Source organism: Oncorhynchus mykiss, chromosome 9 (assembly GCF_013265735.2).
Source record: "Oncorhynchus mykiss isolate Arlee chromosome 9, USDA_OmykA_1.1, whole genome shotgun sequence".
NCBI classification, from domain to species: Eukaryota; Metazoa; Chordata; class Actinopteri; order Salmoniformes; family Salmonidae; genus Oncorhynchus; species Oncorhynchus mykiss.
In genome coordinates, this window is record NC_048573.1 from 43432257 (window position 1) to 43448609 (window position 16353).

A 16353-nucleotide genomic window follows, 5' to 3' on the forward strand; every position below is an offset into this window, starting at 1 on the left:
GCGTCCGGTTTGGTCAGAATGTCAGGTCTCTTTATGTAGTGTTGTCTCTCTTGTCGTGATGTGTGTTTTGTCCTATATTTTCCTCCTCCCACAGGAGGCCTTTTGCCTTTTGTAAATACTAATTTGTTCTTAACTGACTTGCCTACCCCTACCTTGTCACGACACAACTGATTGGCTCAAATGCTTTAACCTTTTTGGGATAGGGGGCAGCATTTTCACTTTTGGATGAATGACGTGCCCAGAATGAACTGCCTCCTACTCTGTCCCAGATGCTACAATATGCATATTATTAGTAGTATTGGATAGAAAACACTCTAAAGTTTCTAAAACTGTTTGAATGATGTCTGTGAGTATAACATAACTCATATGGCAGGCGAAAACCAGGAAGTGGGACATTGAGGTTTGTAGTTTTTCAAAGCTTGGCCTACCGAGTACACATTGAGATATGGATGAGGTTGCACTTCCTAGGGCTTCCACTAGATGTCAACCGTCTTTTGAAACTTGAATGAGGATTCTAATATAAAGGAGGGGCTCCCAGAGACCTGTTTGAGTCAGTGGTCTGGCATAGTGCCTCAGTCTCATGACGCTCCCGACAGTGTTACCTCTCGTTCCAGTGCCTTTCTGAAGACGGTTGGAACATTATTGATGTTTTATGTTAAAAACATACTAACAATTGATTCCATACATCGTTTGACATGTTTCTAAAGGACTGTAACGGATCTTTTCAAGTTTTAGTCTGGATGAAATGCTCGCGCCTCATGAAGATGGATTACTGGGCTGAACACGCTAACAAAGTGGCTATTTGAACGTAAATGATGGAACTTTATGGAACAAATCAATCATTTATTGTCGAACTGGGATTCCTGAGAGTGCCTTCTGATGAAGATCATCAAAGGTAAGTGAATATTTATGGTGTTGTTTCTAACTTTGCTGATTCCAAAATGGCGGCTATTCCTCTGGCTGTTTTGGGTTCTGAGCGCCGTTCTCAGATTATGCTTTTTCCGTAAAGTTTTTTTGAAATTTGACACAGCGGTTGCATTAACAAGAAGTCTATCTTTAAGTAGGTGAATAACACTAGTATCTTTTATCAATGTTTATTATTAGTATTTCTGCAAAATCACCAGATGTTTTGGAATCAAAACATTACTGCACGTAAGGCGCCAATGTAAACTGAGATTTTTGGATATAAATATGCACATTATCGAACAAAACATACATGTATTGTGTAACATGATGTCCTATGAATGGTATCTGATGAAGATCATCAAAGGTTAGTGATTAATTTTATCTATATTTCTGCTTTTTGTGACTCCTATCTTCGGCTGGAAAAATGGCTGTGTTTTTCCGACTTGGCGGTGATCTAACATAATCATATGTTGTGCTTTAGCTGTAAAGCATTTTTTAAATCAGACACGATTTAGATAGATTAACAAGATGTTTATCTTTCATTTGCTGTCTTGGACTTGTTAATGTGTGAAAGTTACATATTTCTAAAAAATATTTTTGAATTTCGTGCGCTGCCTTTTCAGCGGAATGTTGTAGAGGTGTTACGCTAGCGAAACCCCTGCGCTAGAAAGGTTAAGAAGGAAAGAAATTCCACAAATGAACTTTTAACAAGGCACACCTGTTAATTCAAATGCATTCCAGGTGACTGACTACCTCATGAAGCTGGTTGAGAGAATGCCAAGAGTCTGCAAAGCTGTCATCAAGGCAAAGGGTGGCTTGTTTAACACTTTTTTGGTTACTACATGTATTCCATATGTGTTATTTCATAGTTTTGAGGTCTTCACTATTATTCTACAATGTAGAAAATAGTAAAAATAAAGAAAAACTCTGGAATGAGTAGGTGTGTCCAAAAATTTGACTGGTACTGTATTTAGCGTAACTTTAATGTTTCACTATTTTTATGAAATTACTGAGGTAGACGGTCCTCCCCTTCCTCCTCTGAGGAGCCTCCACTGACATCTGTGGACCAAAAAAACTCCCATGTGTCAGAGTCTGGCGTTGTGGTTATCCCCTAAGACTCTGGACCTATACTCCTGGCAACGTGGGTACGAATCCCATCTCAGCCCTTCCTCTTGGTTTCCCTCTGAATCGGTCTCTCCTCTACATTCCCATAAAAAATGATTTTAAAAAAAAATTGTTGTTGTTTTATTTAAATCGGCCATGAAATAAGCTTAGTAGTGGGAGGGAAGTTGTTTTGATCTATGGAGCCCACTCACAATGTGGCCAGTAATTAGTGGAATTAACGTTGGGCCCATCACTCTGCTCATCAACAGGTGCCAATGGGGAGGGCCGGCTCGTAATGAGGATGCTCGTTAGTACAATAACAATAGTGTGGACTGGAGAATCCCTCTTCTTGTCTGCCTTTGCGCTGGGAACAGGGGACGTTGTTACACCGACTGGCCAAGTGATTAGTGGTCGGCGCGACAGGGAAAATGGCGCCTCGACTCCCTGCACCTAAACACCTCACTCTGCTAGCCGCTTCACTATCCAGAAACGTATTTTCAGTCCCCATTTTGAAACGTCTCAGTGGAGCAAGCAGTATCCCCAGGGGGACATTGTTTCTATGTTGTAGCTACTGATTTCATAAACTGAGAATGCAACCACTAACACTCACAACCTGCTGATTTTTAAGGGCCTGTCCACCCCTAGCAAGGGCCTAGCAACTTCAAGCTAAAACAACTGCGAGCACCATTATAAAATCAGCTTGTGGGCTGGATCTGGCCCACAGGCCACCAGTTTAAGACCTGTAAACAAGCAGATACAGGAGATGGACAGTAATAAACAGATCTGTACAGCCATTTAATCCTGCATACACAATTGCCTTTGTCAATAGAAGTCTCTGTGCGTTCCCTCTCCTAATGATTAAGGTTATGATATAGGGGAGGGTAAGTTTGCTCTTATGGGGGGCTAATAGTGGGGTCTGTTTGATCAGCTTGCTGCTCGTTAATTGAGATAAGACTGCTGAGGAGGGCTCAATCATGCAATCACACTAACTGAGTCCACTAGGCTAGGGCTTCCAAACACTCCATTGGCTCCCTGTCCAGCCATCTTGTGGCGTAATGAGTCTTGGATATTGCTGTCCTATGCTATTTTGCGCTAGAATATTAGCCACAAGGCTTTTAGAGGATTTCACTGATCACTGGACTGGTCATCAGGATAATGACAAGCAGGAAAGCCTGGCATTGATAAGCCACCCTCTGTGAGGACTTGGCCATCTGTCACCAGCATCCAGAGAGAAGAAATGGGGCAACCATTTTTAGACTGGGGGCTCAATGGCATCAAATGGTTAGGTTGAGAGGAAATCGATCTCCTTAATTCCTGGATACTACATGTTCTGTTCTCTCAATGGACACAGAAGACGTAGTCTTCAAAAAGGCTGATTAATTCATGTGAAGGACTGCATGTACAAGTGACTTGATAGTGTGTGTGTGCGCGCGCGCATATATCTCTACTCCAGGGATTCGTTAACAAAGAAACAACAGGACTGTGGCCCTTGAGAAACCAGAGTCGTGACCTTCTGCTTTTCACCAGTAAAAGAAGAGAGAAGCTCACCTCATTCTCCACATGCCTCAGGTTGCTCTTCACCTTCAAGTAGATCTCGGCGTCTGAGTCCTCGGGGGGCTGGGGTGGCGGGTAGCCGGGGGGTGGGGGTAGTTGGGAGGGGCAGTCAGGGGGAGGGGGTGGTGGAAAGGCTGGTGGGGGTGGGGGAGGCTGCTGAGTGGCAGCGTTGGTGGCGGGGTCCTTGCTGTTGGGAACTCCACCCCCTACGTCTGGGTTCAGCATGTCCATGTATGTCTGCATGTCATTGATGGTCGACTCCGTTGGGCCTCCACCTGTGACAAGGACACGGTGGGTCAGTGGTGAGATTTCTGCCACAAAATGGCTGATGTGGCCATGGAAATAGAATTCATTGTACGGACATCCCCCATTCAAGTCGATGGGTGGACGAGGGGATGACCGACAGCCCGATCTAGGAATTATATTTCAATGGACATACAGTGGCTTGCGAAAGTATTCACCCCCCTTGGCATTTTTCCTATTTTGCTGCCTTACAACCTGGAATTAAAATATATTTTTTTTTGTGGGGGGGGTTGTATCATTTGATTTACACAACATGCCTACCACTTTGAAGATGCAAAATATTTTTTCTTGTTAAACAAACAAGAAATAAGACAAAAAAACTGAAAACTTGAGCGTGCATATCTCAATACTTTGTAGAGCCACCTTTTACAATAATTACAGCTGCAAGTCTCTTGGGGTATGTCTCTATAAGCTTGGCACATCTAGCCACTGTGATTTTTGCCCATTCTTCAAGGCAAAACTTCTCTAGCTCCTTCGAGTTGAATGGGTTTCGCTGGTGTACAGCAATCTTTAAGTCATACCACAGATTCTCAATTGGATTGAGGTCTGGGCTTTGACTAGGCCATTCCAAGACATTTAAATGTTTCCCATTAAACCACTCAAGTGTTGCTTTAGCAGTATGCTTAGGGTCATTGTCCTGCTGGAAGGTGAACCTCTGTCCCAGTCTCAAATCTCTGGAAGACTGAAACAGGTTTCCCTCAAGAATTTCCCTGTATTTAGCGTCATCCATCATTCCTTCAATTCTTCAGTCCCTGCTGATGAAAAATATCCCCACAGCATGATGCTGCCACCCCCATGGTTGGATGGTGGGATGGTGTTCTCGGGGTGATGAGAGGTGTTGAGTTTGCGCCAGACATAGAGTTTTCCTTGACGTCAAAAATGTTCAATTTTAGTCTCATCTGACCAGAGTACCTACTTCCATATGTTTGGGGAGTCTCCCACATGCCTTTTGGTGAACAGCAAACGTTTTTGCTTAGTTTTGCTTAGTTTTTTCTTTAAGCAATGGCTTTTGTCTTGCCACTCTTCCGTAAAGCCCAGCTCTGTGGAGTGTACGGCTTAAAGTGGTCCTATGGACAGATACTCCAATCTCTGCTGTGGAGCTTTGCTGCTCCTTCAGGGTTATCTTTGGTCTCGTTGCCTCTCTGATTAATGCCCTCCTTGCCTAGTCCGTGAGTTTTGGTGGGTGGCCCTCTCTTGGCAGGTTTGTTGTGGTGCCATACTCTTCCTATTTTTTAATAATGGATTTAAATGGTGCTCTGTGGGATTTTCAAAGTTTCAGATATTTTTTGATAACCCAACCCTGATCTGTACTTCTCCACAACTTTGTTTCTGACCTGTTTGGAGAGCTCCTTGGTCTTCATGGTGCCACTTGCTTGGTGGTGCCCCTTGCATTATGGTGTTTCAGACTCTAGGGCCTTTCAGAACAAGTGTATATATACTGAGATTATGTGACAGATCATGTGACACTTAAATCAAGTCCACCTGTGTGCAATCTAACTAATTATGTGACTTCTGAAGGTAATTGGTTGCACCAGATTTTATTTAGGGGCTTCATAGCAAAGGGGGTGAATACATATGCACGCACCACTTTTCCGTTTTTTATTTTTTAGAATATTTTGAAACAAGTCATTTTTTTCATTTCACTGCACCAATTTGGACTATTTTGTGTCTGTCCATTACATGAAATCCAAATAAAACTCAATTTAAGTTACAGGTTGTAATGCAACAAAATAGGAAAAACGCCAAGGGGGATGAATACTTTTTCAAGGCACTGTAGCAAAACCCAGGCAGGGTATTACACAATATAGCTGGTGGATGATGCAAGTTTCATCTACATAATATGTCAAGTGCTTTAAGCACCTGGAAAAGCGCTAAATAATCCATTCTATTATTATGTTATGACACACGTTTTTAAAACACTCAACTAATCAGTCTTCAGTCTGAACCGTCATTATTTAATAACTGGTGTGCAGGGGTAGAACAAAAGCCTGCACACCCAATAGCTCTCCGGGATTGCATTTGCAGACCCTTGTTCTGGAGAGTGTGCAGGGTTTTGGAATTTGGTTGATTCACAGACAGATTATTTATCCTATCTGCCACTAGAGGGTACTACTTGTATAAAGTGCTGCCGTGGCACCACACAAAAGAATGCAAACTGTTACATGGAATTTGTTCCAGTCAGATGAGCGGTTGAAGTTCCCACCATTGTTATGATAATAGCGTGTAGGGTGCATTACCCAAGAAAATATGTCATGTCATGTTTGGGACACACACACACACACACACACACTCTAAAGTTGGCTAAAGCACATAAAATCATACAAAGAGTGTATTCAATAGTGTATTCGGCACAACTGCCTTGCAATAGCATGACAGACTTTTTCTTCCTGTGAAATCTGAACTATTATCTTCATCAGGGTTCAACTTCAGGAAGTTCATTTAAATAGTGTAAGTGTTTGTGTGTGCACGTGCATGCGTGTGTGTGTGCACGCATGTGTTTTGGCATGTTTAAGTGCCTCCATGTGTGACAAAGCGTGTGTTTGTGACTGACCAGCCGGGGCTCGCGACGATGGGGGCGAGCCGCTCCTTTTCCCTCCTGTGCTGGACTGACTGGAGTTGGCCGAGTCGTAATTGGACAGAGTGCTGGAGGGCGAGCCCATGTCGAAGTGGGCGGGTTGCTGGGCCTGCCCCGACCCCGCCGGGGGCATGGTGTTGTTGGGGGACGACAAACCTGAGTCAGGCTGCTTGTTGTACTCCAGGTCAGCCGATGGGTCTCTGGAAAGGACGCGGTGCTCCACACTCTGGAAAAAGACAACCACAATGAGGGGTTAACGAAATGGTCAACCAAGCACCTGGGGGACAGCACCGCTAACCTAGCATGAGACTGAAAAGGAACATTTCCTGAAGAAAATGTGTGTGCTTGCTTGTCTTGAAGTAACTGGTGTTCAGTGAGGTCGCGTTCAACGCTTCGAATGTTATATATCGAAAATAATTACACAAAGCCTTATGGAAACACCGTACAATGGTTGTGCAAACATTTTCCGTGCAAATCTTCAATATCAGTATCAGTTGTATCACAACCAAACATTGTATCAAATGTGTTTAACAACCAGAGTGTGTACAGGGTCTTTACCACTCCTTAACAGGCCCCAGGTCAGTAGTCAAAACAACACCACAACAAATTACAGATGATCATCTTTAGGTGCTGACTTCTAGCTCGCACGAGCCACACAATTTAGAATCTAATGCGGCTTGAGACTGCCACTTTAAAAGTATCGACCGCACTGACTGTCCATAATCTGTCACCTCAATGCCAAGGTAATGTTGAGGTGACATTGAGTGACAATCAGTTAGGTACTACACTTCATTGAGGAGGTGCCGGAGGGCTGCAGGTGGATGTGCCTGCTGTGTTTGATGAGCTGTGCAATCAATCAACCCAGTGAAGCTTTACCCTGGTCCCAGATCTGTTGTTAAGCCAACTACTATGTTTGTCAATGTTTGACATGACAAGGAGTTGGCTATGCAGCACGCACATATCTTGGACTGCAGCCCCTATTTATAAAGCTCAGTCAGAGTAGGAGTACCGATCCAAGATCAGTATCGGCATTTGTATTATTATGAATATGATTACACGGACAAGGGTGTCACGACATCCGCCGAAGTCGGTCCCTCTCCTTGTTCGGCGGCATTCGGCGGTCAACGTCACCAGTCTTCTAGCCATCGCCGATCCACCTTTCATTTTCCATTTGTTTTCTCTCGTCTTCCCACACACCTGGTTTCAATTCCATCATTACATGTTGTGTGTTTAACCCTCTGTTCCCCCCCCAAGTCCTTATACGGTATTGTTTATTGTAGTGCTTGTGCATGTTATGCTGGTGTGTCACGGGTTTAGTGTTCTGTTTACGGTGGTTTTGTTTATTAAACTGCGCCGTTGTAAATCAGTTTTTGCTCTCCTGCGTCTGACTTCTCTTCCGCCAGTACGCACCGCCTACAAAGAGTGACATGATCCTAGATCATTATAATTCTTAAATTTAGAAAATAGTAAAAATAAAGAAAAACCTGGAATTAGAAGGTGTACCCAAACTTTTGACTGTGTATATACAGTACCAGTCAAAAGTTTGGACTCCCCTACTCAAAGGTTTTCCTTTATTTTTACTATTTTCTACATTGTAGAATAATAGTGAAGACATCAAAACTATGAAATGGCACATATGGAATCATGTAGTAACCAAAAAAGTGTTAAACATATCCAAATATATTTGAGATTCTTCAAAGAAGCCATCCTTTGCCTTGATGACAGCTTTGCACACTCTTGGTATTCTCTCAACCAGCTTCAACTGGAATTATTTTCCCATCAGTCTTGAAGGAGTTCCCACATATGCTGAGGACTTTTGCTTTTCCTTCACTCTGCGGTCCAACTCATCCCAAACCATCTCAATTGGGTTGAGGTTGGGTGATTGTGGAGGCCAGGTCATCTGATACAGCACTCCATCAATCTCCTTCGTGGTCAAATAGCTCTTACACAGCCTGGAGGTGTGTTGGGCCATTGTCCTGTTGAAAAACAAATGATAGTCCCACTAAGCGTAAACCAGATGGGATGGCGTATCATTGGAGAATGCTGTGGTAGCCATGCTGGTTAAGCGTGCCTCGAATTCTAAATAAATCACCAGCAGTGTCAACAGCAAAGCACCCCCAAACATCACACCTCCTCCTTCATGCTTCATCGTGGGAACCACACATGTGGAGATCATCCGTTCACCTACTCTACATCTCACAAAGAGACGGCGGTTGGAACCAAAAATCTCAAATTTGGACTCATCAGACCAAAGGACAGATTTCTATCGGTCTAATGTACATTGGTCATGTTTCCTGGCCATAGCAAGTCTCTTCTTCTTAATGGTGTCCTTTAGTAGTGGTTTCTTTGCAGCAATTAGGCCATGAAGGCCTGATTCACAACAATTCGCAACAAAGCATCCTTCACTCATACTGCCAAACATACCCTCGTAAAACTGACTATCTTACCGATCCTTGACGTCGGCGGTGTCATTTACAAAATAGCCTCAGACACTCTACTAAGCAAATTGGATGCAGTCTATCACAGTGCCATCAGTTTTGTCACCAAAGCCCCATACACAGAAGAAGTCGGGAAGTTTACATACACCTTAGCCAAATACATTTAAAGTCAGATTCACAATTCCTGACATTTAATCCTAGTAAAAATTACCTGTCTTGGGTCAGTTAGGATCACCACTTAATATTAAGAATGTGAAATGTCAGAATAATAGTAGAGAGAATTATTTATTTAATCACATTAACCTACACTCAATTAGCATTTAGTAGCATTGCCTTTAAATTGTTTAACTTGGGTCAAATGTTTTGGGTAGTCTTCCACAAGCTTCCCACAATAAGTTGGGTGAATCTTGGCCCATTCCTCCTGACAGATCTGGTGTAACTGAGTCAGATTTGTAGGCCTCCTTGCTCGCACACGCTTTTTCAGTTCTGCCCACAATTGTCTATGGGATTGAAGTCAGGGCTTTGTGATGGCCACTCCAATACCTTGACTTTGTTGTCTTTAAGCCATTTTGCCACAACTTTGGAAGTATGCTTGGGGTCATTGTCCATTTGGAAGACCCATTTGTGAACAAACTTTAACTTCCTAACTGATGTCTTGAGATGATGCTTCAATATTTCCACATAATTTTCCTACCTCATGATGCCATCTATTTTGTGAAATGCACCAGGCCCTCCTGCAGCAAAGCACCCCCACAACATGATGCTGCCACCCCCATGCTTCACGGTTGGGATGGTGTTCTTCGGCTTGCAAGCCTCCCCCTTTTTCCTCCAAACATAAAGATGGTCATTATGGCCAAACAGTTCTATTTTTGTTTCATCAGACCAGAGGACATTTCTCCAAAAAGTACGATCTTTGTCCCCATGTGCAGTTGCAAACTGTAGTCTGGCATTTTTATGGCGGTTTTGGAGCAGTGGCATCTTCCTCGCTGAGCGGCCTTTCAGGTTATGTTGATATAGGACTCGTTTTGCTGTGGATATATATACTTTTGTACCTGTTTCCTCCAGCAACTTCACAAGGTCCTTTGCTGTTGTTCCGGGATTGATTTGCACTTTTCGCACCAAAGTACGTTCATCTCTAGGAGACAGAACGCATCTCCTTCCTGAGCGGTATGACAGCTGCGTGGTCCCATGGTGTTTATACTTGCGTACTATTGGTTGTACGTTCAGGCGTTTGGAAATTGCTCCCAAGGATGAACCAGACTTGTGGAGGTCTACAATTTTATTCTGAGGTCTTGGCTGATTTCTTTTGATTTTCCCATGATGTCAAGCAAAGAGGCACTGAGTTTGAAGGCAGGCCTTGAAATACATCCACAGGTACTCAAATGATGTCAATTACCCTATCATGACATCATTTTTCTGGAATTTTCCAAGCAGTTTAAATTCACAGTCAACTTAGTGTATGTAAACTTCTGACCTACTGGAATTGTGGTACAGTGAGTTATAAGTGAAATAATCTGTCTGTAAACAATTGTTAGAAAAATGACTTGTGTCATTGTCGCGTCCTGACCATAGAAAGCCTTTATTTTCTATGGTGGAGTAGGTCAGGGCGTGACTTGGGGGGTACTCTAGTTTATTATTTCTATGTGAAGTCTAGTTTTTGTATTTCTATGTTGGCCTGGTATGGTTCCCAGTCAGAGGCAGCTGTCTATCGTTGTCTCTGATTGGGGATCATTTTTAGGTAGCCTTTTCCCAACTGTTGTTTGTGGGATCTTGTTTTTGTATTGTTGCTTTTGAGCCCTACAAGACTGTACGTTCATTTGTTTGTTACTCTTTATTGTTTTGTTGCTGGTTCACATTTAAAATAAGTTATGATGAACCCAAATGATGCTGCGCCTTGGTCTACCCATTTCAACGAGCGTTACAGTCATGCAAAAGTAGATGTCCTAACCGACTTGCCAAATCTATAGTTTGTTAACAAGCAATTTGTGGAATGGTTGAAAAACAAGTTTTAATGACTCCAACCAAAGTGTATGTAAACTTCTGCCTTCAACTGTACTACCCGCCACGGCGACCTGTATGCTCTCGTTGGCTGGCCCTCGCTTCATATCCATCGCCAAACCCACTGGTTCCAGGTCATCTAAAAGTTTTTGCTAGGTAAAGCCCTGCTTTTTCTAAGCTTACTGGTCACCATAGCAGCACCCACCCATAATACGCGCTCCAGCAGGTATATTTCACTGGTCACCCCCAAAGCCAACTCTTCCTTTGGCCGCCTTTCCTTCCAGTTCTCTGCTGCCATTGACTGGAACGAATTGCAAAGATCACTGAAGCTGGAGACTTATATCTCCCTTACTTTAAGCATCAGCTGCTAGAGCAGCTTACCGATCATTACACCTCTACATCTTCTGCACATCTATCACTCCAGTGTTTAATTGCTAAATTGTAATTATTTCGCCACTATGGCCTATTTATTGCCTTACCTCCCTAATCTTACTACATTTCTTACATCCCTAATCTTACTACATTTGCACACACTGTATATACACTTTTCTTTTGTGTAATTGACTGTATGTTTGTCTATCTCATGTGTAACTCTGTGTTGTTTGTGTCGCACTGCTTTGCTTTATCTTGGTCGCAGTTGTAAATGAGAACTTGTTCTCAATTGGCCTACCTGGTTAAATAAAGGTGAAAATAATAATAATAATAATTTCACGCATTCTCCTCTGAACAGTTGATGTTGAGATGTGTCTGTTACTTGAACTCTATGGAGCATTTATTTGGGCTGCAACCTGAGGTACAGTTAACTCTAATGAACGTATCCACTGCAGCAGAGGTAACTCTGGGTCTTCCTTTCCTGTAGTGGTCCTCATGAGAGCCAGTTTCATCTTAGTGCTTGATGGTTTTTGCGACTGCACTTGGGGAAATTTTCAAAGTTCTTGAAATGTTCCGCATTCACTGACCTTCATGTCTTAAAGCAATGATGGACTGTCATTTCTCTTTGCATATTTGAGCAGTTCATGCCATAAAATGGACTTGGTCTTTTACCAAATAGGACTATCTTCTGTACACCAACCCTACAAATGATTGGCTCAAATGAATTAAGGAGGAAAGAAATTCCACAAATGAACTTTTAACAAGGCACAACTGTTAATTCAAATGCATTCCAGATTACTACCTCATGAAGCTGGTTGAGAGAATGCCAAGAGTGTGCAAAGCTGTCATCAAGGCAAAGGGTGGCTACTTTGAAGAATCTCAAATATAAAACATATTTAGATTTGTTTAACACTTTTTTTACATGATTCCATATGTGTCTCGAAATTGAGCTCAGGAGCATCCTGTTTCCATTGATCACACTTGAGATGTTTCTACAACTTGATTGGAGTCCATCTGTGGTAAATTCAATTGATTGGACATGATTGGAAAGGCACACACCTCTCTGAATAGGGTCCCACAGTTGACAGTGCATGTCAGAGCAAAAACCAAACCATGAGGTCGAAGGAATTGTCTGTAGAGCGCTGAGACAAGATTGTGTCAAGGCACAGATCTGGGCAAGGGTACCAAAACATGTCTGCAGCATTGAAGGTCTCCAAGAACCAAATGGCCTCCATCATTCTTAAATGTAAGGAGTTTGGAACCAGAAAGACTCTTCCTAAAGCTGGCCGCCCGGCCAAACTGAGCAATCGTGGGAGAAGAGCCTTGATCAGGGAGGTGACCAAGAATCTGATGGTAACTATGATCGAGAGACCGGGAAAATAGCGGTGTAGAGATGCTCCCCTGACAGAGCTTGAGAGGATCTGCAGAGAAGAATGGGAGGAACTCCCCAAATACAGGTGTGCCAGGCTTGTAGCATCATACCCAAGAGGAGTCGAGGCTGTAATCGCTGCCAATGGTGCTTCAACAAAGTACTGTATAAAGGGTCTGAATACTTATGTGAATGTATTTTTTAAATAAATTTGCAAACAAATCTAAACCCGTTTTTGCTTTCTCATTATGGGGTATTCTGTGTAGAATGATGGTGGGGGGACACACACACAATTTAAATACATTTTAGAATAAGGCTGTACCGTAACAAAGTGAAGGGGTCTGAATACATTCCGAATGCAGTGTACACTGACTGAATTGATCAAACATATGACGTTAATAAGGGATCGTAGCATTCAGCTGGCGTCACCTGTACGGTCTATGCCATGGAAAGAGCCGGTGTTCATAATAAAATCTTGGAACAAATGAAAACGGCCTACAAATGTCAACATCCCACGGACAGTGGCGAGAACCCAACTAGCCTTGTAGTGGTGATCGTACTCTCCCCTCTTCTAAACTAGGGCTCATACCCTCTTATTGCTTTCCCATAACAAACCACGTGAACTCCTTTCACATGGAGCCTGTGATGACACAACACATTGTGAATGTGGGCACTGTAGCCACAGGAGCCAGCATGTCCCCCGACTGACACCGGTGTCTCCTCTAATGACAATTACTGCTATTTACCTTCTCTGCCTGGCATGGCCCTTGTGGGTGGCATGAGAAAAAATAAACACTTCTGAGACTCCCCAAGGTTTGTGGGAAACACATCTCACCCCTCCCCCGCCCCCATTTCCATCTCTCTCCCTCTCCTTCTCCTTTTGCCACTGTATGTCCTAATGAATACATCCCGTGTCTCTCACCATGTTCTCCACATTGCGCAGGTACTTGGCACACTGGGCGTGCCCGTTGTACTCTGCCAGGTCGGCCGCGGAGAAGCCGTCCTGATCCCGTATGCCCAGGTCCACGCCGTTCACCACCAGGATCTGACAGCACTGAGAGAGAGAAAGAGAGAGCGAGAGTAGGGAGAAGGAGAGTGAGACAGAAACACGAAAAAAGAGACAGAGGAAGAAAGAGACAATAAGAGAGACAAAGACAGAGAGGTCAGCTCGTCAAAAAAATAACTGTCTGGGATGTTGTAAAGAGAGAGTTCACACAACAGCTGTGAGGCGTCTAACCTAAGGAAGGGAGACAATATCAACTTGCCGCTCTCACTTGGATAGTTTCTGGACTTGTACGAAGTTACCTGTTCGTTATTCTCATCCCCCTTGGTGTCTTGACTAGCCTCTCTCCCTTCCTACACCCTCTCGTCACATACAGTATGGCCCACTGCCCTTTGACTCACCCTCCCCCTATCTTCCCCATCTTTCAAATACTTGAACTCTTCAAAAATACCTTTAAAAAAAGACATACACAGATCTTCCTGGGCCTGCTAATGGTTGTAAGCTGATATGGGCATTACTCTCATCGGCCAAACAAACATCACAACACGTACGAGTTAACCAGCTAATGTCAACCGCTGCAGATTGCGATCTCTAATGGGAGTGTACTGTGTAAGCGCACTCATGCTTCACAGCCCTATATGGTGTCTCAACCCATTGACCCATTGTCTTGTCCCCTCCGACAGATCCTGCCAGTCACAGACCTCTGCTACAAGTGTGACATCAGCAGCCTCATAGACTTCAGGTGCCGGTTGCACCAGTAAGCGGGTCGTAATGATAATGTTAATATACCTGTTGCACCACCTGGGCGTAAATTCAACGCCTAGTAGGGACCAGGCGTAGGGTGTGAAATTGGGCCGATCATCATGAAACGCATAAAAATCTATAGCAATCTATATTTTCAAAAGCATGCGAGTCTCAGGTTCATATTTCACAACCTCTGCGGGCTGTTGGAGTTGCACATATGTGAGTCGATAGTAAATAATAGCCTACGCTTGATTTAGGCTACATTAGCATGCTAAATATTTGTTTCTGATCAGTGATAGATGAGCCAACCAATAGATGAGCTATCACCTCCACTTATTTGCCCAGTCAGAGATCAATTAATTAATTAGGCAAGTTATGGGCTTTTGGTCGAGTAGGCTACCATGCAAGAAAATATGAAATAAAATCCACTTGTTGAGATGTGCAAACTACACAAGATGATCATGAGCACCCACCTCAACTTAACTAGGCTAGGCTGGTAACAGCCTAGTAATGGACGCTGCCTAGAAACCATCATAATGAAGATATCAAATCTCATGAATGTGCATTGTTTATGCTGGACAGCTACGACTAGTCTTATTTTTGGTTAGTGCAACAGGTGTAAATTCGGATCACAAAGTCGGACGTAGCTACGCATTTAAGACCAACTTTTTTTTGCGACCAATTGGTGCAACCGGCCCCAGTATCCCAGACTGTTCTGTGGACAAATGTCATCCACTACCTATCAACTCCCTATATACATATAACATTTTATTTGTCACATGTGCAGAATACAACCTTACAGGGAAATGCTTACTTACAAGCCCTTAACCAACAATGCAGTTAAAAATAATACAAATATATGAGATAAGAATAACAAATAATTAAAGAGCAGCAGTAAATAACAATAGCGGGGCTATACACAGGGGGTACCGGTACAGAGTCAATGTGCGGGGGCACCAATGTCGAGGTAAATGAGGTAATATGTACATGTAGGTAGAGTTATTAAAGTGACTATGCCGTACACACTATCCTCTGTCGTGCCTTGCGTTTGGAGGCCGAGTAGCTGCCATACCAGGCAGTGATGCAACCAGAATGCTCTTGATGGTGCAGCTGTAAAACCTTTTGAGGATCTGAGGACCCATGCCAAATCTTTTCAGTCTCCTGAGGGGAAATAGGTTATATCATGCCCTCTTTGTGACTGTCTTGGTGTGCTTGGACCATGTTAGTTTGTTGGTGATGTGGACACCAAGGAACTTGAAGCTCTCAATCTGCTCCACTACAGCCCTGTCGATGAGAATGGGGGTGTGCTCGATCCTCCTTTTCCTGTAGTTCACAATCATCTCCTTTGTCTTGATCACGTTGAGGGACAGGTTGTTGTCCTTGCACCACACGGTCAGGTCTCTGACCTCCTCCCTATAGGCTGTCTCATTGTTGTCGATGATCAGGCCTACCACTGTTGTGTCATCGGCAAACTTAATGATGGTGTTGGAGTCGTGCCTGGCCATGCAGTCATGAGTGAACAGGGAGTACAGGAGGGGACTGAGCGCACACCCCAGAAGGGCCACAGTGTTGAGGATCAGAGTGGCGGATGTGTTGTTACCTACCCTTACCACCTGGGGGCGACCCGTCAGGAAGTCCAGGACAAAGTTGCAGAGGGAGGTGTTTAGTCCAAGGGTCCTTAGCTTAGTGATGAGCTTTGAGGGCACTATGGTGTTGAATGCTGAGCTGTAGTCAATGAATAGCATTCTCACATATGTGTTCCTTTTGTCCAGGTGGGAAAGGGCAGTGTGGAGTGCATTAGAGATTGCATCATCTGTGGATCTGTTGGGGCGGTGTAAAGGTGGTCTAGAGTTTTTTTCCCTCTGGTTGCACATTTAACATGCTGATAGAAATTAGGTAAAACTGTTTTAAGTTTCCCTGCATCAAAGTTCCCGGCCAATAGGAGCGCCACCTCTGGATGAGCGTTTTCCTGTTTGCTTAAGGCTCA

The 16353-nt window shown here is 43.6% G+C and overlaps 1 protein-coding gene across 1 annotated transcript in view; it reads right to left on the minus strand.

Annotated features, from left to right (window-relative positions):
- The window catches only part of espn (espin), a 99857-nt gene that overhangs the window by 59517 nt on the left and 23987 nt on the right, over nucleotides 1-16353 (minus strand). The window contains exons 5-7 of the mRNA XM_036986946.1: nucleotides 13542-13673; nucleotides 6419-6668; nucleotides 3559-3833 (exon numbers count right to left, since the gene is read on the minus strand). Coding sequence (XP_036842841.1) covers nucleotides 3559-3833; nucleotides 6419-6668; nucleotides 13542-13673 — 657 coding nt within the window. The remainder of the gene's footprint in view (nucleotides 1-3558; nucleotides 3834-6418; nucleotides 6669-13541; nucleotides 13674-16353) is intronic.